The sequence below is a fragment of the Scomber scombrus genome, chromosome 17 (assembly GCF_963691925.1).
Source record: "Scomber scombrus chromosome 17, fScoSco1.1, whole genome shotgun sequence".
Taxonomy (NCBI): Eukaryota; Metazoa; Chordata; class Actinopteri; order Scombriformes; family Scombridae; genus Scomber; species Scomber scombrus.
In genome coordinates this window covers 28,240,402-28,267,265 of record NC_084986.1, presented here as the reverse complement: position 1 = coordinate 28,267,265, position 26,864 = coordinate 28,240,402, and the positions used below count along the sequence as shown (strand labels likewise).

The following is a 26,864-nucleotide window of genomic DNA, read 5'->3' as shown; positions in this document are numbered from 1 at the left end:
ATGTATACTGCTTTCTGCTAACAATCCCACAATACAATGCTCTACATTTTAAAGATGTGAAAATAATTGGCATGCAACTCTACAGCTGATGGTGACGACACAGATTGGTATATTTATATGGGGATTAGTGAATGAGTGAATAAGGGAGTGACATCAGACACAGCCTATCTGTAATGTGCACCACTGTAAAGATAATTGTAGCAATGCTAATGAGTTAGCAAGTATTGTATGTACACAATATATTCAGTCAGTGGCGAGGCATTTCAATGGAAACCACTGACTCCATCAGTCAATACAGATAATACATTGAAAAAAATGAAAATCCCTCTCTACAGTTTACTCACATGGATCTGCACAATTAACACCGTGCACACAAACACACAGTTGCACTAAGACAACTGTGCCACAAATGTTAGTACTTCTTACAAACAGAAAGCTTGAAAGCATGCAATACACACGTACGCACGCGCACACACACACACACACGCGCACACACACACGCACACACACACACACACACACACACACACACACACAGTGCTTTGCAGAAGCAGAGATCACAGCTCAGCACAGCTCCACTCAATCTGACTCCTCTCTCATCTCTTTCCAATGTGAGGATAGAAAGAGACAGAGAGTGAGAAGGAGTCGGGTGGGGGATGGGGGGTGGGGGATGGTGGGTGGGGGTTAGTAAGAGGCACAAAGGCACACAAAGAGCAGAAAAATACAAAACCCAATGAGATTGCAGGAGGGAGAAAAAGTGGATGAAACTGGGAGAGTCAGAAGTGCAAAAAAAAGAAGAGAGGAGGGGAGGGAGACCGATTTTTTACACAAGGTCTCACTCAAGTTGAATTCAGGGACTTCCATCTTGTTCAGTCCATTTAAAGATGCATAGTGCATACAATTTATATGTACAGAAGATAGATCAGGTATCAGGCTTCATAGATGGATATTATACAAAGATGACAGTAGTTTTACAATTACATGTTTTCTAGATTACCATCTACCATAAGACCACTTTCCCAACACCACAAACACTCAATTCAGTATCATTACCTCAAGTCATCACAGCTGGAACACAATTAACACACAATTCTTCAGGTGGAAACACTGAGTCAAAATTGTCCATGCACCTATGGGGATCTCAGAATAGATAGATAAACAGGGCCTGGAATTTCCTACTTGCCATTCTGGATTTTAAAACGGCCAAAACTGTAATCATGACATCAACTAGTCATTATGTGTGTACTTGAGTTCATGCTGTTCTGTTTGTGTGTTGTTGTTCTTAACTATATGCACTGTTTCAAACTAACATGCAAGGCTGCATCAGTACCCTCAGGGGCCCCTGGGCATTGAAGCTCATGTCCCCCCAAACAACATTTATCTTATTCTGATTGGATAATGCTGATATTGGGTGGAAACTCACATTTGAAGTCACGTTTAACTCACATATTTTGTTTTGAACATTGTAGGTTTCTGACAGTGACCACAGTTATCAGCATCAAGAGAATGGGTCAAGCCTTGTGTCTTATTTCTGTATAGCCTGACAAAAAATACCCTAACCTTGACCCCTAAACCTAACGCACATATTATTTTACTTCCATCATTGAGGGCCCCTCTCTGCTCAAGGACCCCTGGGCACTTGTATTTTAATGATTGAGTGAACTATCAAAAGGACTGGTTTGGGATTTAGCAGTGACTGTATACACTATTACAGTAAATTGGACATTGCCTCTGCAACTGTCAATGTTTCATGTGCTTGATCCTTACAAATAAACGAATAAATAACAATAATAATAATAATAATAATAATAATAATAATAATAATAATAAGACTGGTCTTTGCAAGCTAGGGATGTTGAAATGTGATTTGAATGACAGAAAAGCTGTAGATAAACTGTATATGGTTAGGATAACTCAACAGCTGTGTCATGTTTTGATGATGCAACATCCAGCAGAAAGCACTGTAAGTAAGATTCAGTGCCTGAGATGCTCCTTGCAAAGATCTTTATCTTGGCAGGGAAGTCCCCAATTCAATAATCAACTGATTACATGAGGGAAAGGCAGCCAAAGTTGAGTTTTTAGGAGACAGCGTGGCAGCAATTAAAATAAATACACTTGACACCTCAGGGGGAAAAAAGAAATGTCTGTACATGCTGTGCCACCCACTCATTACTACACTTAGGGAGGTGTAGAGAGAGAGAGGGAGGGATGGAGAGAGAAAGGGGGCAAGACAGGCCCAAAAATAAAGGAAGGAGCTAATGAGTACACTGAGGTTTGCTCAGTTGCTGTGACAACGCGCTTGCCCGTTGCTGCAAGCCACACGACTGCACATCTAATGAATCACACACACACACACACACACACACACACACACACACACACACACACACACACACACACACACACACACACACACACACACACACACACAGCTGAAAGTAACACAGTATATCCCCTCAAGCCATTGTCATCTGCATGGGTTTGCAGCCATCTAAAACCCATCAGCAACACAACACACTTCATTGAGAACAAAAAAGGCACGTGTCCATATGTGCCTGTTTGTGTATATATGTGTGTGTGTGTGTGTGTGTGTGTGTGTGTGTGTGTGTGCAAACTATCAAATAGGTATGCTAACATAAAGATACTGCAGCCAAAGGTTTTAACCAAATCAATCAGGACCACCATGCTGTGACTGTGCCAGTTGGAGTGGGCTGAATAGTTGAACGGAGGGAGAAGGAGCAAGCTGGAGAAACACAATGCAGCAGATCCTCCTGCATCAGGACCTCAGGCATCCAACAACTGACAGGCACACACAGTATGCAATAGAATTTGAATAGATGTATGAAAAAGGGAGATTGTTCTCTATTGCCGTTTAACTGTTTTAGTGGACAATGCAGTTCGTCAGTCACCTCATGCGTTGGATTGGACATTGGACGTATGTATGACTGTATATACTTTGCTTACGGCCTATTTATTATTATTCTGAGGTAATGGTTGCATTAGGCCTTTTGGGGCAGTGCTGTAAATCAATGAAGAGGACTTATAAGATTTTGGCATCAGTGCAATGAAGTACCTTTAATTTACTGGATTTGCAAAAGCACTGGATCACACAAAAGCACATGCTCCAGCTGTGTCGGCAGCTAATTAAAATAGTCTATTGATGACCTGGAAAAATTAAAAATAAAACCAGGGTTAGGGTTGCTCATTCAGTGTGTTGATCAGAAGTACACTTCATTTTCAGACACTTGTTGCTGTGATGTTTCAGTATTTAAAGACCATGTCATTTTTCTTCTAAACACAATAAATAGGTCATAAATGTATTTCTAAAAAAGGTGTAAAAAGCATTTCAACCATTTATATTTGAATTGTGGAGCTAGGCTTCACAGACTGTGTTTCAACATTTCTGTGTCAGGATTCAATGGGCGGGTCTGAAAATCATCGGCGGGTTACGTAACGCGGCGATGATAAGCATAAACCCGACCCTGCTGCTGTAGCAGTATAAATACATTCAGCGCATGCGCATTAGCCTCAGTAGTTTTCCACTCGCTCTCGAGTCTTGGATAGCATCAATTGAGGTAATTTTCAGCTAGCTAACTAACTAGTCATGACTCCTCCTCGTGTGTGCATCTTCACTGGATGCCACAGTGTCCAGGGTAGAGGCTCCATTAGTTTATTTAAGTTTCAAAGTGATGAAGGCATCAAGAGACGGTGGGTCGATTTTGTAAGGAGCTACTGTGGAGAATTTATAATCAACTCCACCACCCGCCTCTGCAGTGTCCACTTTACCCCCGATAGTTTCACCAACTATTACCAGGTACAGTCTGGATTTCTGAGCAGTCCGTTGACTCTGGTTAGGGGGGCCGTACCGACCGTCTCACTCCCCGGCTTACGTCCTCTCGTCCCGCCGGCAGCAGGTGCTACTGGCATTACGTGCCCACCACCGACCGTCTCCCTCCCTGTCATCCCACCGACAGCAGGTGCCTATATCACCACCACCGGCCCGCAACCGACCGTCTCCCTCCCTGTCTTACGTCCTCCAATCCCGCCGACAACGAGTGCCATCATCACCGCCACCGGTATTATGTGCCCGTCAGAGAGTGTAAGTAATGTTATGTGCTTATAATACTGTACATTTTGGCAATTAAATGCATTTTGCTGAATGTGCAAATCCTGAAAGTGATTTCACATCATGCACCCTGTCATGCCCGTGTAATGTTAGCATGCATGTAATCATGACATAATTTGGCCTCATTCCCTGAGCGTAGTCCATCTGACAACACAATGATAATCGACAGGTAATATTTTATGTGCAGCAATATAGCTATGACAAGGAATTATATGTAGACCGGGGTTTTACGTTTGTGTGTAATGTAAAACATGGACCGAGGGACGCCCAGCGCGCGTTTTTTCCACGGACGATTATAAATAAATGTTTTATTTACATAAAGCATTCAGTTCCTTGCAGCAGACATTTCAACCTCTGGGCATTGTTCTGCATTCTCCACATGTACACCTGCACAAGTACATTTTTAATCACAGTGTGACGAATGTTAACCATTTCAGTTGTCAGTTCGGTATGAAGCCTGGTACAGCAAAATGACCTAATCAGTTGAAGCATATTGTCTTATTCAGCCTGTGTGTTGTAATGATGACATTCAGCAATCCACAAATGAATCAGAAGACACAGGTAAGTAACTGACTAAGTGAAACTGGCTAGTGTTATATTTTACTTTTTTGTAGTCTACTTAGTTACCTACTGTGTTTCCCCACATTTGTTGAATAGTGTGATCTGAAAAAACTAGTAAACCGCCTCCTTTCAAAGCTGGACAAACTGAGTTTACTTGGGTTTACCACCCACTACACTCTTAGAAACAAATACTAGTACTACCTTTATTAGGTATAAACAAAAGATATAATTAAATGAACGAAACAGTAATTAAAATAAAGTGTTGTTTAATCTGTGAACAGACAAAACAATCACAATTCTTCATTACCTGACACCCTAACGTTTTTAGCTAGGCTATAATAGTCAGTAATACATATTGCTAACTTGCACAAATGGGAGAAATACACAGTTTCAGACTGTGAGGCACGAGATGCATTTTCATTGTCTGACTCAGAGTCAGTGTCTGGCTCTGATGGCTCAAACATGTAGGGCTGGGTCACTGCAATGCTGTTGTTAGCGCTAGTGTCCATTGCTACGTTACACGGAGGCGGCCCCCTTCCGCGCGTGGGCGTGGGTCCAGCGCCTTCAGCAGACACGCCCCCAGTGTTTGACAGCACAGAGAAGTGCTTGATTTTTCATGAGTTTAAAAGATAATACTTACATACTACAATTTTTCTAGCATTCAAATTTGGAAGGATGGTTAATAACACATCTGTCTGTGATGTGACTAACTCAGAACACAATATATTTTCACTTTACACGGTCTTTAAAGACCAAACTGACCCGACTGACAGCAGCAGATGTTGAAGTGCAATGAGCAAAGGCGCACAGACGATCAGCTATTGCACTGTGGCAGAGACACACAGTATGAGCACAGATTGGAAGAATAAACTATTCACTAACTTTGTTTTTCTACTGGATGGAACAGAGATGCTCTGTTTGACTCTGGGACTGACACAGAGTCCGGGGACAGTGCACTTGGTGAGACTTACAGTGACTTGCGTACAATATTTGCGCACAGATACAGCTCAGATGAGGAGTTTTTGGGACTAGGGTGAGCACATGGATACACACTGTATTAAATATGTTAAGTTACTGTGTTCTTTTAAAAGGCTTAATTGAAACTGAAGCCTAATCCGAATGCGGTCTGACCGGTCCAGTTCAGTTAAGCAAATCATTACCAGGACCATTTACCATTAACCAGACAGACTGTTTCAGGTGTAATATTAATTGTGTTTCTAATAGAAGTTAATTGAAAAGATTTTGGAGTATAAACATATGTGTTTATAAATGAATAACTACTGGTGCATTCAAATAAACATTTAATAAAAAAAACGTTTTCCCCAGCATGACACCCTCCAAAATAGACTGCGTCTTATACACCAGTTTTTACGGTAAAATGATGTTACTTTCCTAACTCATATATGCCCAGTAAGATATACCCCTGGATGCTGTAAGACTGATAAACTCTGCGCCACACTGCCTTGTTGAACCACACTGATTCTGAACTGCAATCAACTGCTGCTACTCTTTACCATCTTGATGCTACTTTATTATGATTTGAACTATTTATTATATCCCTCAGAGCATGCTGTGATGTCTCTCGGCCTGTGAGATTTTATTGTTTGCTAGTACACTGCACTGCTCACTTTTGTCTTTATCTATTTTATTTACTTATTTATTTATTATATATTTATTGTGCTTCTATTTTTTCCTTCAGTTGGATGTTTTACCTTGGCTGTGATTAATGTATGTGCAGAGTTCAATTTCACATTCATCTGCTGAAGATAGAAAGTTTCTCTGTGATAGGTCATTTAATTGTTTTTTAATCAAAACAAACATGTCAGAGATAAATTATTATTCAAAGCAGAGTATTTAGATATATTTTTTTAAATGTCTGAAGCGGGTCTTTTAAACTTGAACTTAAACTTAAAGTATCACGTCAGCAGCAACCTCCAATGATCTCTGCAAAGTAGGTCGCAGCTGCAAGGACAATAAATCTAGATGTGTGTACGTGAATGTGTATTTACTGTATGTTGCTTTGTGTTTGTGTGTCTATTCATGCATGTGTATTTGTCTCAGCTTAAAATACCATAGGGAGAACATCCTCCCCTGGGGGCCAGTGGAGGGCCTTAGGGGTCGAGTTGACAACACTGATAACCAAGATCAGATGTTCAAGCAATGAACCTCCAGCATAAACAGACACATATAAAAAACACACACACACACACACACACACACACACACACACACACACACACTTGCATGCACACGTGCTTGAAAGATATAGACACAGTGTGAGTTTCAGAGAGGTGGAGAGACAAACAGATGTCACATTGAAGCTTGAAGGAGGCCTCTTCTCATCCTCATGCTGAGTGCTCAAGGCAAACTGTCCGCGTGCACACACACACACACACACACACACACACAGCATGGCTCTGCAGAGCACAGCACATCTCAATTTCTGTCTACCCTTTGATGTCAGTCCAACATGAGTCAAGGAGGCAAAGGAAGCGTCACCACACGAATCAAAAATTCATTCGAAAGCTCGACAACTGGCACTAAACCTGTAGAATATCAATATGCAGCAATAAAAACTCACAAAACTCAAAAGTCTAATAGAAAATTGTCAAGAAGAAGCTTTGCTGTTCTTAAAAATGAGGATGAAATTGTGGAAAAAAAACGGTTGTCAATGCACAAAATTTAAAAAATGTGAAGATGCATAAATTGGGGTTGCACATATGACAGATGGATAAAGCATAAAACTCAGTTCTTCCACTTCATTTTCTGTACTTTCTCATAACCGTACATCGATATGAGATTTGCCCCTCACCACTTACCTTCCTCAGCAAGTTGCAGATCCTCTCGATGTTCCGCAGCCTCTCCCTCTGTAAAGGGGCAGATGGAGAAAAAGGTGAGTTCCAGCATTCACACAACATTTGTCAACACTGTGTGTTTTGGCATCTGATGAAAGCTGAAACTAAATAAAAATGGCTTGAAATTTTAGGGGAAAGTAGGTGAAAGTTAGATGCTAATGCAAATACAAACATGCACACACACACAACCAGGTAGAAATGTTCAAAAACACATTCCAGGACAAGCTACAGAAACAAACTCATATACATAGTGTGTGAGCACCTTAGACCCTAGACCCTAACCCTTATTTATATTGGAAAGTGCGTGTTGTGAAAAGTATGTTTAAGTTTTCATTTGACACATATTTCCTAACACCAAAATAGTATTGACTGCTTGAACTACAATAAAAAATATGCATGTTAACATGTTGTTTTTGGGTGAGAAATCCCCCCCCCCCCCTTTTGTTTTCCTCTTTTGTACATACACTTCTATAATATGTAGAAACATCAAATCTTCTTAAATGTAAAGAAATTGACATAATTATACGTTACTTTCTGCCTGCTATAAATGACACACTATTCCCACAATAGCACTAAATATTGGAACTAAGTTGTGATGTCACAATTGTCTAACATGTACTTAAGACACAGTATAGAACATGAGTAAATGCTAATATGAAGGAGTTAAGGTCAGTTTTATAGTTTATATATTTTATTCTTCTATTTTAGTAGAAGTTTCTTGGATCCAAGACCTGGAACCCATTTCAGGCAATCTAATCTCTAACCCTAAAACCAACACATATATCATAAAACTGCCAATTATTAAACATGTGAGCAAACACAGCAAGTGGTATTTTAGCTAGCTATTTCCCCTTGTTTGCTAGTCTTTATGCTAAGCTAACCCTCCTGTTGACTTCCTGTTGACCGTGCCACTTTTGTCCTGCTGGGTCAAATTTGATCCAGTTTGGTTTGACTGACTAAGCATAAGGTATAAATTATCACCCAATTCTGTGTAAGACCTTTTTAGCACACTTCATTCCAAACAATTACCACAGGTTTTACACATCATTTTGCAAATTATGGTCAATAGTTTATTTTTTAATTATACCTAATTTTTGCATCAATGCCTGTGCACGCACAAGCACACACACAAACACACACACACACACACACACACACCGTGTTTTTGCCCATTCACAACTGGTATTCAGAATTTCCACCTCATGCTATAAATGAAGTAGGGGGTTTTTTTTGCATCTGAGGGCTTTGACTTTCATTCTGAAATTCATCTGACATTGTCGCTATCACACTGTATACAGCGGATCTCATTTGGCCACCGTCATGTAATATCTGTTGGAAATGTGATAACAAGCCTGTACTGCAACTACATCAGTCGGTAATGACAGGTACAAATGATGGTCAAAGGTGATCAAAGGTTAAACACAGGGCCTGCATGGCCGCACGGTCTTCATTGACTGTGTGTTTGTTGTTCTATGTAGTCTCAAAGATTACTTTCCACTTTTGATTGAGTCACTGTTTCTTTTTGGCAGTGGTCAACACCTTCCAGCACCACACAGCTCTATCTTGATCAGTATGCATGCATGCATATGTGTTTATGTGTGTATCACACAATTATGTGTACAGTACTACTACAGTACTGTTGTCATGAATATATATTGTTGATCATAAATATATAACTCCTCCCTTGGTGTATAGCAGGGGTGTCAAACTCATTTTAGTTGAGGGGCCACATACAGCCCAATTTGATCTCAAGTGGGCCGGACCAATAGCCAATAAATAGTATATAATATATATAATACATAATATAACTTTACTATAATAAACCTTCTAAGGGTACCCTGGTAAGAGATACTGATACAATGTGTCCAAGCCCACTGAGGCAAATGTGTCCTTCAAATCTGAATCATGTTGCAAATCAGTTATCCACGGAAAGATCAGAAGCCTTGACTGTGAATGGTGAGTGAAAATAAGTGAGAAAATCACTGTGTTTTATTGAAAAACTGAACTTACTTACTGCAATTTTTATACTTTGCAAAATGATCCAGCTAGGCTGTATGTTTGACACCCTTAGTGTAAAGTGATTCAGAGGAGCTACGTATATGTTTTACATTATTTCATTATTGATAGGAGAGACTTTCTTTCTTGACCATGAAACAAGGCGATGGACACACACAGACCACAAGTCAATCTTTAATTAGACTGGTTTAATAATATCAGCTGAGGAGATCAAATACACATGTCAACACGGTTTAAATAGTCTTCTGACCAACATCTGGAATGACACTTTTAATCAATGCTCTCCTCAAAAAGCATCTCATATCAGTCATAAACCTCTTGATTCTTTTAACTCTTACATTCAGATGTGCTCCTATCCACAGATAGGGATAAACACTACCCTAAAGTCAACAGGCATGCATAGTTTCCAGGATCAACTGACCATGAATTCCTAACCTTACAATATTTTGTATTAATATAATTTTGAATTTTACTTTATTTTGTTCTTATATCTTTCTTGCTAACCCTATCATGTATTTTTCTTGTATGAGTGTGTATATTGTTGTATATGAACTGTGTGGACCTCAGGAAGAATAGCTATTACCATTTGTAATAGCTGATGGGGATCCTAATAAACAAATGAACAATTAGTTTAAGGTGGAACAGTGGTCATGGTAGCGATATTTTGCTTGCCTTATACAAGCTGTAATTACAACTGGGAGACCATGATTTTTCTGAAAGCTTTGATAATGTATATCCGACTTTGTCTTTAATAATACAAAAGTGCTTGAAAGCCATTTAGATTGACATATCTAACAAAGGTCTTAACCTCAGACCACCAAATCCATAATCAGATGATTATCTTGATTTCTCAGAATCTTTCCCATCTACCATCTCTGTAGTTTGCTGCCACTGTGCTGACAGCTGCCAGATTCAACTGTAGCTCAGTGGAGGAAGGCACAGAGAAACCTTTTTTTTCTTTAACACTGTTAACTTTCTTCTTATCTCACTTTGAGGAAGACGAAAAAAGTCAAACCATTCCTTCAAGCTGAGAGACCGCCCATGATTTCCTAAAAAAAGGCATCTATGAGAATATTAACATACATATTTGAATACTATTTTTTAAGAGGTTGTCAGTGACAATGGTTTCTCCTGGAAAAGGTTTCATTTATGCCTTCTCTCTAAATAATGAATCCAGCGGTTCCTGACTAGAAGGCTGCAAACACGTCTGAGGTAACACCAATGTACGAATGGAGAGAGGTGGGAGTGAAGGGGCGGGCTGGAGGAAAAGAAGAGTGACCATCACTTCATTTAATATTTATTTCTTGTGTGTGTGTGTGTGTGTGTGTGTGTGTGTGTGTGTGTGTGTGTGTGTGTGTGTGTGCCTCAAGACTGTTGATCATGACTTCCGCTCCGTCAATCTCTCATCTCACTCCCAAAAACATCTCATGGGGCTTTACCTCATTTCACAAGAGAACAAGGGAAGGAAAGCATGAAAAAAAGAAACAAAAAATGTTTCATTATTTCAAATGTTTTACAGCATAAGGAGAAGCCATGTCAGCTGAAGAAAGTCAGACTTTGAAGTAATGCAATGTACAGCAGCGCCATGACTGGCAAAAAAAGAGAGAGAGAGAGAGAGAGAGAGAGAGAGAGAGAGAGAGAGAGAAAATCCATGATTGGGAGGAGGTACGATGGAAAAGTGTAGTCAGGGGTAAAGATTTATATTCATAGCTGTGGATTGCAGATTCATGCAGCTGTACACTGAAAGTCTTTCATGTTCTTCAAGTTTTCTGACACACCCTCTGTTCTCAATATAACCTCATCCGCCTGCACACAAATAACCACACACACACACACACACACACACACCAGCATATGCACTTATATGCACACACACTCCTGTCTTCTGACACAAACACACAGCACACCATGAAAGGCGCCCGGGCCTGATAGCCAATTATCTCCATCGCTAATGTCTATTTCTGGTTGAGACTGCACACCTCATCGAGGACCGGACCAATTCCCTCCCACTTGATAACATCTCCCCTTGCCTTCATCTCCTACCGGGTTTCAACAAGGACATGCAAATAGATTCCACTTAAAGCAGCACTTTCTGTGTGTGTGTGTGTGTGTGTGTGTGTGTGTGTGTGTGTGTATGTGTGTGTATTTTAGTGTACATGTGCTCACACACACACTCGCAACTGTCTACTCATTAGCAAGCAATTAGGCTGATGCGTCTTTGAAATGTTACTCAGCGAGAATTTGCTTGACAAGCATGAGCAGGCGCAGAAGTATAAACAAGTCGAGTGAGACGGAAGGAGGGATGGAGAGAGGGAGGTTAGGGTGGAGGAGGGAGGTGGTGATGGTGGTTTAATTTCACCTTTACTTAACCAGGTAGGCCAATTAAAAGCAAATTCTCATTTACAGGGGAACTGCATTGTGTAAGCATCCAATCCAATCCAACTTTATTTGCTTTAAAACAACCACAGTGGACCAAAGTGCTGTACAGAAGAAAAGACATAGCTCACATGAGGCATAGAATTACATATACAGACAGAGAAGAGGCCTGTCTAATGTGCTGAGGCTGATCGTTCCATATATTTGGATTCGCAATAGCAAAGGCACGTTCCCCTCTGAGCTTCCGCTTAGTTTTATGCACACGCAGGAGCAGCTGATCAGCTGACCTGAGAGAGCAGGCGGGTGTATATGGATGTAGAAGCTCAGAGAGGTAGGACGGGGCAAGATCATTCAGGGATTTAAAAGCAAATAAAATAATTTTAAAATGGATTCTAAAGTGGATGGGCAGCAAGTGGAGCATGATTAACCCTAAAGATAAAGAGGAAAAGGTTTATGATGTTTACACTCTCCTGGTGCAAAATGTGTTTAAATCCCCCACTCCCTTTGGATGAACGAAGACTTGAACGTAAGCGAAAGGAGACAGGCGTGAAGATGGAGTGATAAGGCTGATAAGAGTCAGATAGGAGCATTTAGATGGTGTGAGGAAGCTGCTGTTACTTGTGCTTGTACCCTTGTTGCAAGGCTGGTTAACATTAATAGAGTTACTTAATGGAAAATACTCGAAATTCACACTCACAAAGCATTTGAACAGCCTGATCTATTTAAAAAAAAAATAAACCAGACATCAGTCTCTCGTTCTTTTATGTCCTCCCTCAGTTATCACTTGCATTTCAGACTCATGATTATCAGCACTCCTGGTTACAGCTTCATCCTTTCATAATGAAGTGTATGTGCACATATTAAATGTACAATAGTGTGTGAGTATCTTCACTGGAGTCTGTTTGTAACAGTTGCACAAGCAACAGATGACAAGTGCACATCTGTGTTTGTGTGTATCTGCATGTGAGAGAGTGATGCGTGTGAAATCATGACAGAACCAGCAGTGCTTTCATTTAAGAGTGTTAGCACATATCTGTGTTTGTGCACAGATACTCCTGTTTGCACTTTACTGACAATAAAAAAAGGTCTGGCACAGCAGAAAGCAGCACTGTTTATCAGCCCATGCTCCTGTAATAGACAGGCTAAAGTGTTGGTGATATTGTTTGTACTCGCACAGCTAGGTGAAAACGAGAAAGGTAATGGCTGACACATTAGCAGGGCAAGAAAATGCTAGCACTGAATCTATAGTGTCAATATATAACCAATATGGCGGCCACATTTGGCCGCCATATTGGTTTCGGTGTACACACAAGTATGCTGTGAGAAGAAGTCTAATAACTCAGTGAACTGTCAAATTTCCACCAGTTTGTTTCACAAAATATTAGACATGTCACACCTCGCTCTGTTAGTTAAGTTACTTTTTGGTTCTCCTAGTGTCTTATCTTATGTTTCCTGTTTTATTTTGAAACTCACCTCTTGTCTCGTTTCAGGTCCTTCACTTCCTGCCCTCATGTGTTTCCCGACTGTGTGATTACCTGCCCAGCCCTAATGTGTTGCACCTGTGTCTCATTGTCTCCCCTCCCTGTAGAGTATTTAGTCTGTTTTTTTCTACCCTCTGTGCCAGTTTGTATTTCGCCATGAGGTAGGAGAGCTCACCAATAGTCAGGAATCTCACTTGGCTGCCTTCGGTACTCAGCTGAATCTGCTCATAGATCAGATGCAGCAGCTACACTCTCCAGCCCTGGCTGAAGCCACTCCCTCTATGCTTCAAGGTCCCAGTGTTGAGACTGCATCCTGCAGCTGCCTCTGCATCTCTACCCCTCCATCTCCTGCTGAGAGATGGAGGGCCATTAAAGTGGCTCTGGAAGAGTGGAGACACTGGTTAGAGGGAGCCGAACATCTGTTCCTTGTTTGGACTGACCATAAAAACATGGAGTACCTTAGGACAGCTAAGAGGCTCAACTCTCGGCAGGCAAGGTGGACTCTCTTCTTCAACCGGTTTCATTTCACACTGTCATAGACCTGGTTCCAAAAATTCTAAGCCAGATGCTCTCTCCAGTGTGTTTCCCTCTGAAAGCGCTGCCACTGAACCTTCACTTATTTTGCCTCCTTCATGTGTTGTGGGTGCTTTTTCCTGGGATATTGAAAAGAGGGTCTCTGATGCGAACATGAACTGTCAAGTACCGGCCGGCTGCCCGCCGAACCGATTGTTTGTACCTTCTGATTTACGTTCTCAGGTCATCCATTGGGCTCATGCATCTCCACTCTCCTGCCATCCTGGTGTGCGTAGGACATTGTTTGTCCTGCGTCAATGGTTCCGGTGGCCAGTCATGAATAAAGAGGTGGCAGAATCCTTGTCAGCCTGTCTCTCATCGCCCAGTTTCTGGTCAGCTCTGCCCTCTCCCTGTGCCTCATCGACCCTGGTCAGACATTTCAGTGGACTTTGACTGGTTTTCCAACCTCTGAAGGTAACATCACCATTCTCACGGTGGTGGATAGATTCTCCAAAATGGTGCATTTTGTTCCCATGCCAAAGTTACCCTCTGCCAAGGAAATGATAGAAGTACTGTTTCATCTTCATGCTTTTGTCACGTCTGAGCAATAAAGTTGAGTTTGACTCACGTTCAGAGTGCTAACAGAAATGGCAGAAAGTTGAGTGGACGCATCCACAGAGACACTCCAGATAACTTCAGAAGGACATTCTTTTTGGATTTCTAACAATAAATGGAAAAATAACATATTGAATGCTGACGTCTAGTGAACCTATAAAACCAAATCTCACTAATGTTGTCTTAAATGTTATCATTAATTCAGTAAACGGAACACTTTTACTTATCTAAAGTGTATGCAATAAAGGTCCAATGCCAGATAAGGGTGTGTACCCCTAACCACTCAGCTATGAAAGGCCCCTTGAGAATAATTCATACTTGATCTCACACAAAACATAATCTCACATGTACACTACCATACTCATACACAAACACTACTATACTCTCACACACACTACTCTACTCTCACACACACTACTATACTCTCACACACACACTACTATACTCTCACACACACTACTATACTCTCACACACACACTACTATACTCTCTCACACACACTACTATACTCTCACACACACTACTATACTCACACACACACTACTATACTCATACACAAACACTACCATACTCTCTCACACACTACTCTACTCTCACACACACACTACTATACTCTCACACACACTACTATACTCTCTCTCACACACTACTATACTCTCTCACACACACTACTGAACACTCTCACACACACACTACTATAATCTCACACACACACTACTATACTCTCTCACACACACACTACTATAATCTCACACACACACTACTATACTCTCTCACACACACTACTGTACTCTCACACACACTACTGAACACTCACACACACACTACTATAATCTCACACACACACTACTATATTCTCTCACACACACACTACTATAATCTCACACACACACTACTATACTCTCTCACACACACACTACTATAATCTCACACACACTACTGTACTCTCACACACACACTACTATACTCTCTCACACACACACTACTATAATCTCACACACACTACTGTACTCTCACACACACACTACTATACTCTCTCACACACACACTACTATAATCTCACACACACTACTGTACTCTCACACACACACTACTATACTCTCTCACACACACACTACTATACTCTCTCACACACACACTACTATAATCTCACACACACACTACTATACTCTCTCACACACACACTACTATAATCTCACACACACTACTGTACTCTCACACACACTACTGTACTCTCACACACACTACTGAACACTCTCACACACACACTACTATAATCTCACACACACACTACTATACTCTCTCACACACACACTACTATAATCTCACACACACACTACTATACTCTCTCACACACACACTACTATAATCTCACACACACTACTGTACTCTCACACACACACTACTATAATCTCACACACACTACTGTACTCTCACACACACTACTGTACTCTCACACACACACTACTATACTCTCTCACACACACACTACTATAATCTCACACACACTACTGTACTCTCACACACACTACTGTACTCTCTCACACACACTACTGTACTCCCTCACACACTACTATACTCTCTCACACACACTGCTATACTCTCACATAAACACTAGGGAGACACCAGCAGCATCTCCTGAAGGAGCAGCAGCCATAACAAACCAAGTTTAAGGTGACAGAAGAGACGCCCTCCTTCATTGTTATGCTGTCTATCATTATTTTACGCCTGAAACTCAAAAAAAGATTTGAAACGAAAACAACTGTAAAATATAATTAATAATAAAACTCAAGACTTTGAGTTTCAAATCTCTTTTTTGAATGAAGAAAACATAAAACCTTAGTAGACCTATAATAAAAGTGAAAGCGTTGTCATATACTGAATTCTTTTTAGAGTTCTTGTATTGAAAATTGTGACTGTACAATTGTAAATAAATTCTCCTGTCAACTTAGATCTGTAAGGCAAAATAAAAAAGGCTAAAGAAAATGTTTATGTTCTCACTGCAGACATTTGCAGTTGAAAACATCTGAAAAAACACTAAAGAAGTTGAAGTGACAGGTGAAATACAAACACTCAATGAAGTAGGGGTGCTGAAAGGAGCTTTATTATAAGTATGAGGACTGAATAAAGGTGAGATGTCAAAATTTAAGCGAAATTGACACATCAGTTTAAGACTTAAAAATGTCACACTGAGCTGGAAATGTCAGTTGAAATCAAAGTCCTGAAAGACATTCGTACCTGTTCAATAGTATAAACTGAAAGATTATGTTAGAGGTTTAAGTGTAAGCACTGAAAGCGATGCGAGATATAGTCATTTTTATTGTTGAAAGCTGAAGACTTGAAAGTATTTGAATTGTCAGTGGAATCGGAGTGGAAGCGTTTAAAGGATAAAGTCACAGAGAAAAAAAAGTCCAATTAAAATGTATCAAAAATGTGGAACTGATAGTTGAATTCCACATTATGGAATTACTCACTAACAATCTGCAAGCAAACAAACAAACAAACACACACACACACACACACACACACACACACACACACACACACACACACACACAGAATCTCATCCATACAGTCGCCCTACTTTTTTGCAGGGGTGGGGGGGGGGTACGTTTTTGAAGGCAAAAACAATTTCTCAAAGCGCTGGGATATTATTCACTATCTTATTCCCACTACACTGCACGAATACAACTTTTCAGTAACATTTGTGTGTGTGTGTGTGTGCGTGCGCGCACGTGCGTATGCTTGACAAGAGAGGAGTGGTTTTGTGTTGATGGCGAGCTGCACACAATGTGAGCAGCAGCTGACTGACACCTCTAATTAGACTGCCTGGTTTCAAGAAAGAAAGAAAGATGAAGGATGGAAACCAGGAGGGAGACATTATGTAATGGTTAGTGAGAGATAGATCATAAATCATTTCTGTAAGCATGTGTGTGTGCGTGTGTGCCTGTGACAGATAGAAGGGGAAAAACAACAACCTGCTGGATTAAAAAGACAGAACAAAGTAGGACAAATGGAAGATAAAGTGGAGATTTTCTCATTTTATATTTATAAGATGAAAGTCACAATTGAATTATAACCACTGACACATGACAAATGTAATAAAGGGCCCAGTTACAAGCATGTTCCTGTTGGCATATAGCAACTGATGTGTTTAAGTTTCCATTAGTCACAGCAGCAGGTTGTTACAATTCAAGTCAAATATCAACAGAATCATGAAAAGTATAATATGTAGTGGAAATCACTGCTAACACTAGCAGGATAGGCTAACTTTCCAACTGGAATTATACAAATGTAACAGATGTTTTCAAAAGCACTTCACTGGAGTCACGTGAGGCGGGCAGCAAGTATGGCGGCTTGAAAGAGTGCTCCAGCGGTGGATGCAGTATATTTCCTGACAAAGGGAGATATTAGAATGACTTAACCTCTTTCTAACCATAATATCAAAGGGAACCAACAAAGATGCCTAACCAACCAAAAACACCTGGCATTCCCACGAGAAACAGCTCAAACCTAACAGCAAGGTCTGGGCTAGCTCACAGTCACAATGCTAACCAAGCAGACCAGGCTAGTCTTGATGCTAAACCCAGCAAGCCCGACGTGGACAATGCCTCGCTGGCAGCGGACATTCTAAAATATACGCAGTACTCAAAGAGACGTAGGAGAAACAAGAGGAAAAACTCAATATCATTCAGCGTGCAACCACAGCTGTTGCAAGATAGCCGAGATTACAACGTGTATTGGTGATGCAGAAGCTAGACTGGACTTTCTTGAAGATGCTAATAAAGCTCTGGTAAATGACCCCCCAGCCTCCAAGACCGAAGTTCAATTTTCACTCATGTATCCTGCTGTGCTGGTGATTAAGACACCTGAGGGCCGCCGCAAGTTTGATGACCCGAAGAAAGCGAGCAGCTTCATCCACTGTCTCCCCACAACCGGTAGCTCATAAACAATCCAATGAACGGTGGTGAGGTCTCACTCTTTGGTAATATCGGCTGAACTGTGGAACTGAACTTTTATTACACTTTACTCAGCTGGAGTCTTAATCTGTGTTTGAACTCATGTATTGAGAGTGGCAAATAGTTCTGAGGACAATATCTACTTGAATCCGAGATAATTATGAAGATAAAAATTGAAGGATAAGAAATTAGTGAAATTTAAGACCAACGTAGTTGGCATCATATGTTAATTTCTCAGAATTGGTTTAAGACCCCTTGTTTCTGTGTTACATTAGAGAGACATTATAAATGAATCTTATCTCACTTAAATATTATAATGGCTCTTACTGCAACACAGCTGTTCTTGAAGGCTGTTGGGTTGATAACCACTGACCCAAGTGTCTTTTTTTTTTAGTATGCAGCGCTACTTAAGCCCCCATGGGTGAAGTTCTGTTTTGATCACCCAGATTCAGTTATTGCCTTTTTTAGGCACCCCCTTATTAATGTTTTAGGTTATGTTTTCTTTTTTTTGTCTAACTCCAACCATATGACGGTACATGTGCTGGTCACTCAGCTCAAACTTGATTTTTTTTATACAGGGACATTTTACAATTGATCACAGAATGAAAACAGATAATAACCGTGGGTTAAACTTTATGACGTGGAACACAAGGGGAATGCATCATCCAATAAAAAAAAAAGAAGGTTATGTCGTTTATTAAATCTCAGAAATGTGATGTTGTGTTCATGCAATAGACCGGAGGAAGCCCAAAAGCTGTGCTGGGGCTGGTTGAGCCATGTATTTGTCTCATGCAGGACTGCAGCAGCATTGACCAATTAAGTAATGAACCTAACCTCTTAATATCTGCAGGATACCTGTGTAAAATGAGTTATATATAAACTTCCGAACGGATTATTTTCTTCTTATTATTAACACCATTTCTGTTTTATGATTTCCTTTTCCTTTTTATTTTGACTGTAATATATATATATATATATATGTGTGTGTGTGTGTGTGTGTGTGTGTGTGTGTGTGTGTGTGTGTGTGTGTGTGTGTGTTCTATGATGCTGAAAAGGATTGACATGATTATTTTCTCAGCTTACATGTTAATGAAATGCTTAGAGACATTAAATATGTGGCAAAACATATGTTGGATAAACTGCTACTTTTTAAATCCCATTTTAAATGTAGTTTATAAATACATTTTAGTTGAGTTGAGGAGGCTATATATTATGTTATATCTGTGACACAATTAGACATCAAAGGAACAGCATTAAAAGAGCCATTTGAAGGCCTACTTAGTTAATTTAGGAGTGGCAGTTTTCTTAGCTACTGGCTCTTGTGTTTCAACAGCAGCTCTGAGATCAGTGGCCATTCTCATTCTCATTTTTTCTGTTTCCTATTATGATCTGTCATTCATTTTGTTGTTGCACAGATCACACTCTGTACCGCTATAATTTTCATCATTATGAGCCTGCCCATATTTTGCGTGGATTGCACTGATAAATGAATAAATGACTCTTCTTGGCTTTTTACTCGTGAAGCTCTTACTGTACTTACAGAAATGTAACGACTTCACTTTTTTGTCTCAACTCTCCACTGCTGTTTGTCTCTCTGCTGCCCAGCACACACAAGGACGACTGTGCAGGCCTGTAGTCTCCTCTCCCTGACGCTTCCCATTTCTCCATCAGCTCCCTGTTTATGTTGCTACTGTAGCTAATCTCTTTGTATACTGCAGGACGGATGTTCATGTTACACAAGCCCTTATCCTCGCCATATATTTAACATATTAAAACAGCCCATGGTTACACCCTTAAAATTAAGAGGGCTTTGCGACCCCCAGTGGATCTTTGGCGCCGCCCCCCCGTTGGGAATCACTGATCTAGGAGACCATCCAGTCATTATGGGGCTTCAACCTATTTTTAGATCATATCTTAGACGAGAATCCTCCTGCCTCTCAAGCAAATAGATCTGCGTAAGCCCTGCAGGACATTTGCAAGGACTCAGGGTTTGTTGATGTCTGGCGTCTGCTACATCCCTCTGCTAGAGATTATACTTTTTACTTCTCCCCTCACAGCACACTGTCAAGAATAGACTTCTTTCTTATTTCAAACTCTGTCACCTCCTCTGCAGCACCCTCTACTATTGGCAGTATACTTATCTCTGACCACGCCGCCTTACTAATTAGCATGCTCCCCTTTAACAAAACAGTTCATTCCCCTAGGTGGATACTCAACTCCAGCCTCCTCCTGGACTTGGATTTCAAGGAGTCTTTAAGACTGGCTCTCCATGGATTATCATCCAGGCGGGGAGGAGGCGAAGGCGGCGTAGAGAGAGAAGGCAAAAGCGAGGCTGCAGGGCCGGTGTGCTAGCCAGGCTACGGAGGCAGCCACTCAAACCACCACTCCCCAGCCTATTTCTCACGAATGCCAGATCCCTCACGAACAAAATGGATGAACTGAGGCTACAGACTGGCTTCATTCATCCATCCTGGACTCTGCTATTGAGCTAGCAGGCTACACAGCCCAGCGCCATGACAGAACAGTAGACTCTGGTAAGAGCAGAGGAGGGGGGCTCTGTGTGTACGCGAATAACAGCTGGTGTACTAACACAGTGACTGTAGACTACTGTAGTAGTCACTGCCCATTTTTCTCCCAAGACAGTTTACTGTGGTCATGATAACTGCTGTTTACATCCCACCGGATGCTAATGCCAACTCAGCTATCGTACTTTTACATGGCAGCATTAGTATTCAGCAGAGCAAGTATCCTGACACTGTGCAGATTATAGCAGGGGATTTCAACCATGCAGACTTAAAGACACCATTCCCTATGTTCCACCAGCATGTTAAGTGTGCTACTAGGGGAACTAACACTCTGGACAAGGTCTACACCAACATCAAACTAGGCTACAGGGCTAGACCACTACCACACCTGGGCCAGTCTGCTTTTAATTCCTGCATACGCCCCCATCAAGAAAACTGCTCCTACCATCGCAAAAACTGTCGCCACCTGGCCTGAGGGTGCCACCCAGCAGCTGCAGGACTGCTTTGATAGGACCAACTGGGGGGGGTCTTTGAACATCAGGACCTTGAGGAGTTCACAGATAGTGTATTGTGCTACAGAACTGCATAGACACTGTCACAGTGGACAAACGCATACACAACCAGAAGCCCTGGATGACCTGGGAGGTCCAGCAGCTGTTGAAGGAAAGGAAAACCGCGTTCAAGTCCGGAGACAAAGCTCTCTACAGCACAGCCCGAGCTAACCTGAAGAGAGGCATCCGTGAGGCCAAAGCAGACTACAGGAGGAGGACTGAGGAACACCTGGACAGTAACGACAGCAGGCAGGTGTGGCAGGGAGTCCAGCACCTCACCAACTACAGGGCCAACCTCGGAGCTGCTGATGGTGACACCGCTCTGGCAGAGGAGTTCTTTGCCCGCTTTGAGGTGACACCACCAGGGACAGCATCACCACACCCCACGGTCCACAGCAGCTTAAACCTCACAGTAGAGGAGCATGAGGTGAGGCGCACGCTGTCGGCCGTCAACCTGAGGAAGGCTGCAGGACATGATGGCGTCCCGGGACGTGTGCTGAGGGACTGTGCTGACGAGCTGGCTGGAGTCTTCACAAGGATTTTCAACCTGTCTCTGGAACAGTCCACTGTCCCACCCTGCCTAAAGTCCTCCACCATAGTCCCCCTGCCCAAAAACCCCACATTTCCAGCCTCAACGACTACCGGCCAGTAGCACTCACGCCAGTGGTGATGAAGTGTTTGAAAAACTGGTCCGGAGTCACATCACAGCAATCCTGCCCCGAAACCTTGACCCCCACCAGTTTGCCTACAGAGCGAACCGATCCACGGAGGACGCCGTGGCCACAGCACTCCATGCTACACTGTCACACCTGGAGCAGCAGGGGAGCTATGTGCGAATGCTCTTCGTGGATTACAGTTCTGTGTTCAACACCATTAAACCACTAACCAACCACCATAAATTCTTTAGTTAGCCCTAATAATAGTTTTATATATGTTTTTATTCCTATTTAACTGCACACAGAATTTGACCATTTCTTAGATTGATTAGAGCATCAGTGGCTTTAACTATAATAGAAAGATAGATAGATAGATTATTTTATTGTCATTGTATAAAATACAACGAAATTCAAAACCCAAGGTAGAGAACGGAGCTCAATTAAAAAGTAATAAGTAATAAATAATAAAATAATAATATAATAGGGCGAGATAAAATACATACTACACACGCAACCATACACATACATACTCAGTCATACAAAAGTGCCAACATGGATACATTCACATTCACAGTAATATTGCTAAAGTTGATTTATTGCACCTTAGGTTTATGTGTTGTTAGGTATGAGTTTGGGTTTGTAAGCTTGTGTTCAATGTGGTGATGGCTTTGGAATAAAAGCTGTTTAACAGTCTGGTGGTTCGGGTTTTAACTGCCCGGTAACGCCTGCAGGAGTTCAAACAGATGATGGGCTGGGTGGGATGGGTCCTGCAGAATGTTGGTGGCTTTCTGAAGACAGCGGGAGTTGAAAATGTCTTCCAGGGTGGGCAGGTGTGTTTTGGTAGTTTTTTGTGCAGCTTTGATAACCCTCTGCAGGGCCTTTTTATCAGCTGCAGAGCTGCTGCCATACCACACAAGGATCCCATAGGTCAGAACACTCTCCACCGAACAGTGGTAGAAGGTGTAGATATATGCTATGAATTGGCCACTGCTAAAATATCACATAAGGGGATTAATTACTTTGTTGTTTGTTTCATATAAATATGTGGTCCTATGTGTAACAATCTGAAAGCAGTAAGCTTGTTGTGTAATAAGAATGCATGAAGACAGTTTACCCTGAAGTGTAAGTAAATAGGTAGATTCTGGATGTTGACACGTCCCACTTGCATAGGTTAAAGGTTTATTATTAACAGGAGAGCGGGGTCAAACATTCAGTCAGAGCCCTGACCATCCTTTGTTAAACAATGCAGAACTAACCATAAAACCCCCACAGGAGGTCTGGTGATTGTGTAGTTTCAGAAGAACTAACCATGAAACCCCCACAGGAGGTCTGGTGATTGTGTAGTTTCAGTTAAGGAGGTCACAGGAAGATCACATATCCTGGACTGTGAGAAGATGGAGGATGGAGTCAGATCAACAGCCAATCAGGAGACGACAGCACCTCACACATTATATCTGATTGTATTTTTGTATAAAGGGGTCAGGGAAAGGAGAGGAGTCGGACTTCATGAACTGACACACACTGTTGTTCATCAGGGACAGGAAGATCTCGACCCAGAGCTCTGTATGTTTTATTCATTTACTGCTAAATAAAATAGCCTGTGAGACCGCTCATCTTCTCCTATCCTTTCATTTAACGAACACACAGACTGAGCTAACACATAGCGTATGATTTAGCAAGTAGAATTAGCTCAAGTTTCAACAAAATGGTGACCCCGACGTGATCGGAAGGAGAAGTGACGGACCACAGCAGGAAATTGAACGACAACAGACAACTGACGTGTGGTGACATCAATCAGCGGCCGCAAATAAAAAGGTAAGCAGACGCCTGTTTTATCAAAAGTTCTGCAATTGGATATACCAAATTGAGTGTTGTCATTATACTGCAAGTGTCTTAGTAAAAGTGAATGAGTAAAACATAGAATAAAAAGGGTAGGTTAATAGGTATACAACGCACAGGTTTAAACACCTTTGGGTTTTTTAGAAGACCCATGAAAGCAGGAGTGTGTTGATGGGTTTGAGTCCCTTGGACTTAGAGTCCATAAATTCTAACACATTGGCCACGTGTGGGTTTAAACACCCTTTTAGGTGAAATATCCTAAACAAAAGCAGGGCAGACACGTACGGAAATTAAAGAGAGGGGTTTAAAGACCGTTGGGGTTATTTTCCTCATAAAAGCAGCGCTCTCTATTTATCATTTTCAGTTGTATGAAAATGACTGTTATATGTGTTTAAGCTGACGAAATAAGGTTGTTCAGCATAGGGAGATAGAAATTGAGTAGTGTCTCAGAGAGGACACTCGGGGGTGTCTCAGTGAGCAGATAAGCCAGCAGTGGCTGAAAAACTCGCTGAAAGGTCAGTTGCTCGGGTGAACTCCATACAAACTGACTGGCCACTGAGGGTTAACTCTGATCAAGTTCTAAAAGGGAGTAAAGATTAATTCCGGGTCCGTTCGGTATAGACCGATAAAAGCGCTTAGTGAGTGGAGAACTCACTCTTTTTGTTTCTTGTAGGTTGTGGGTTGTTGTTAAAAGTTTTTGTACTGCTGGAAGTGTGTGTGAGATAAGGCAGTTCACATGTGTGTGTGATGCAGGAGTGCTTGTGCCCCCCTCTTTTTTCCTGATCTGGGTGTGTGTCTGATATCCTGAGTGTTAGGGGTTGTATGTGGAAGAGAGAGACCACTTGTTGTTCTTATTGTTTTTTGTTCTTGAGACAACCTATGTTTGAAACCAGTGGTGTGTGAAAGTTTCTTGTTGTTTGTTTATGAAATTTTGTGTTGTGTAAAGAATTGGAAGGTTTTGAATAGCGAGTATCTTTTGGTGGGAAGAGCTGAAACATGTTTGATTTTTGGAATACTCTGTTGTATGTGGGAAGTAGAAAATACAGAGTACACAATACAAGTGGTGGTTAACTTTAGGTAGATACTTTTTGCCATAGTGTTCACATTATATGGATTTAGGAATTCTTAAAATTATTCAGAGTAAAAAAGACATTTTCAAAATTTCTGGTTTAATCTATCGCTAGTAATAGGGTATTTAATCCTGATTGATAAGTTTTAATTTTACTTTGGCTTCCGGTTATTCTTTGTAGTTTTAATAGAAGACTTTCATTGAAGAACAATTATTTTGGGGATAGATGTAGGATTATTATTGTTAGGACAGTAATATAGTGGACTGTGAGAGGTTTGCCACGGGTGCTAATAATAGTTGTCAGAATAAAGTTCAGGGCACAGTAGAAGTTATGTATGGAAAATATGACAGCATAGTGATGCAGTTTTTTGCCTAAGTGATAAATAAATTTGAGGTTATTAAAAGTGGGAGAATTGATTATGTGTCGCTCAAAACTTTGAGATATAAGATGGGAGAAAGGTTGTAAGATAATATTAGCTAGAAAGCTTAGAAAACTAAAGTATGTGTTTATAAGAAGGGTAATGGTAAATGGTTAAGGAAAGTGAAAGGTTGAAGCTGAAGGAGCAGACAGAGACAGGGTTGTAAAAGGATATAAATGGTTTGAGAATGTGTATTAGAGTGTTAAGGAGGTTGTTTCATTGTGTCTAGATGGTACAAATGATAGAATTGAACAGATGACACTTAGGGTTTCTGTTGATGAGGTGAAGTTATGATGATGCCTTTATGTGATCATATAGGAGAGAATAATCCACATACATAATATGACATTAGCCTGTGCAGCCGTAGAAATGTCACAGAGGGAACCAAGCGGTCCCAGTAAAGCAGGACCCTTTGCTCCATCATACCCTATATTGCCCATTGCACCTCCCCATGTACAGCACAAACACAGATGTATCATGACAGGAATGCCACAGTCTGTTAAAGAAGCCATGGAAGGCAACCCTGATATCCCAGGTTGTTCCACAGAACAGTGGGAAAACACTTGACACACCATATGAAAAGACATAGGGTAAAATTAGATGAAGATAAACAGAATACTGAGTCAGCTCACATACAGCTGTTGACATTACAATTACAAGATGCTGAGAAACAGTTAAATGATGCAAAGAAAAACTCGCAAAAAACCAGCCAACCAAATAGTTCAACAGCCCCAGCCACAGGCCTGTTCCCCAGATTTATATCCAACAAGATCTTATCAATAACAGGGGGGTAGATTTGCCAGGGTGGTGGGAGGAATGCGTGGGAGAGGCAGGGGTCGCGGAGGATCCAGAGTGCAACCATCCAGCAACTGTTTTGTAGGCGGTCAACCAGGGCACCAAGCACCCCCACCTCAGCCAGCAGGACCATCCTTCCAGGCCCTGTATGCACCAGTAGCCCCTGCACAAGGGCAGTATCCCCAGACTATGATGGGGGAAAAGGGGTATGACTACTGCAAGGGTCCGAGGACTCAGGAACATGTAGGGTTGGCAGATCCCTACATTCCAAATGGTACTCTGTGCACTGTTCCAAGACAATGATTCAGTCTGGAACACAGATGATGTTATCAGCAGACACATCTCTATCAGCAGAAAGGACAGGAGGAGAAATATACTGGGGACTCCTGGAACCTGAAGGACAATTAATGGAAACCCTGGGTTCAGATGCTACACCCCTACACTCCCCCGCAGACCCCCTCCACACAACGCTGTATTATGATAGAGAAAGTAACGAGCTTTAACAGCA

The 26,864-nt window shown here is 41.4% G+C and overlaps 1 protein-coding gene across 1 annotated transcript in view; it reads right to left on the bottom strand.

Annotated features, from left to right (window-relative positions):
* cnih3 (cornichon family AMPA receptor auxiliary protein 3) overlaps positions 1-26,864 on the bottom strand; it is a 98,827-nt gene that overhangs the window by 44,841 nt on the left and 27,122 nt on the right. Inside the window, exon 3 of the mRNA XM_062437482.1 lies at positions 7,507-7,554. Within this exon, the coding sequence (XP_062293466.1) occupies positions 7,507-7,554 (48 nt within the window). The remainder of the gene's footprint in view (positions 1-7,506; positions 7,555-26,864) is intronic.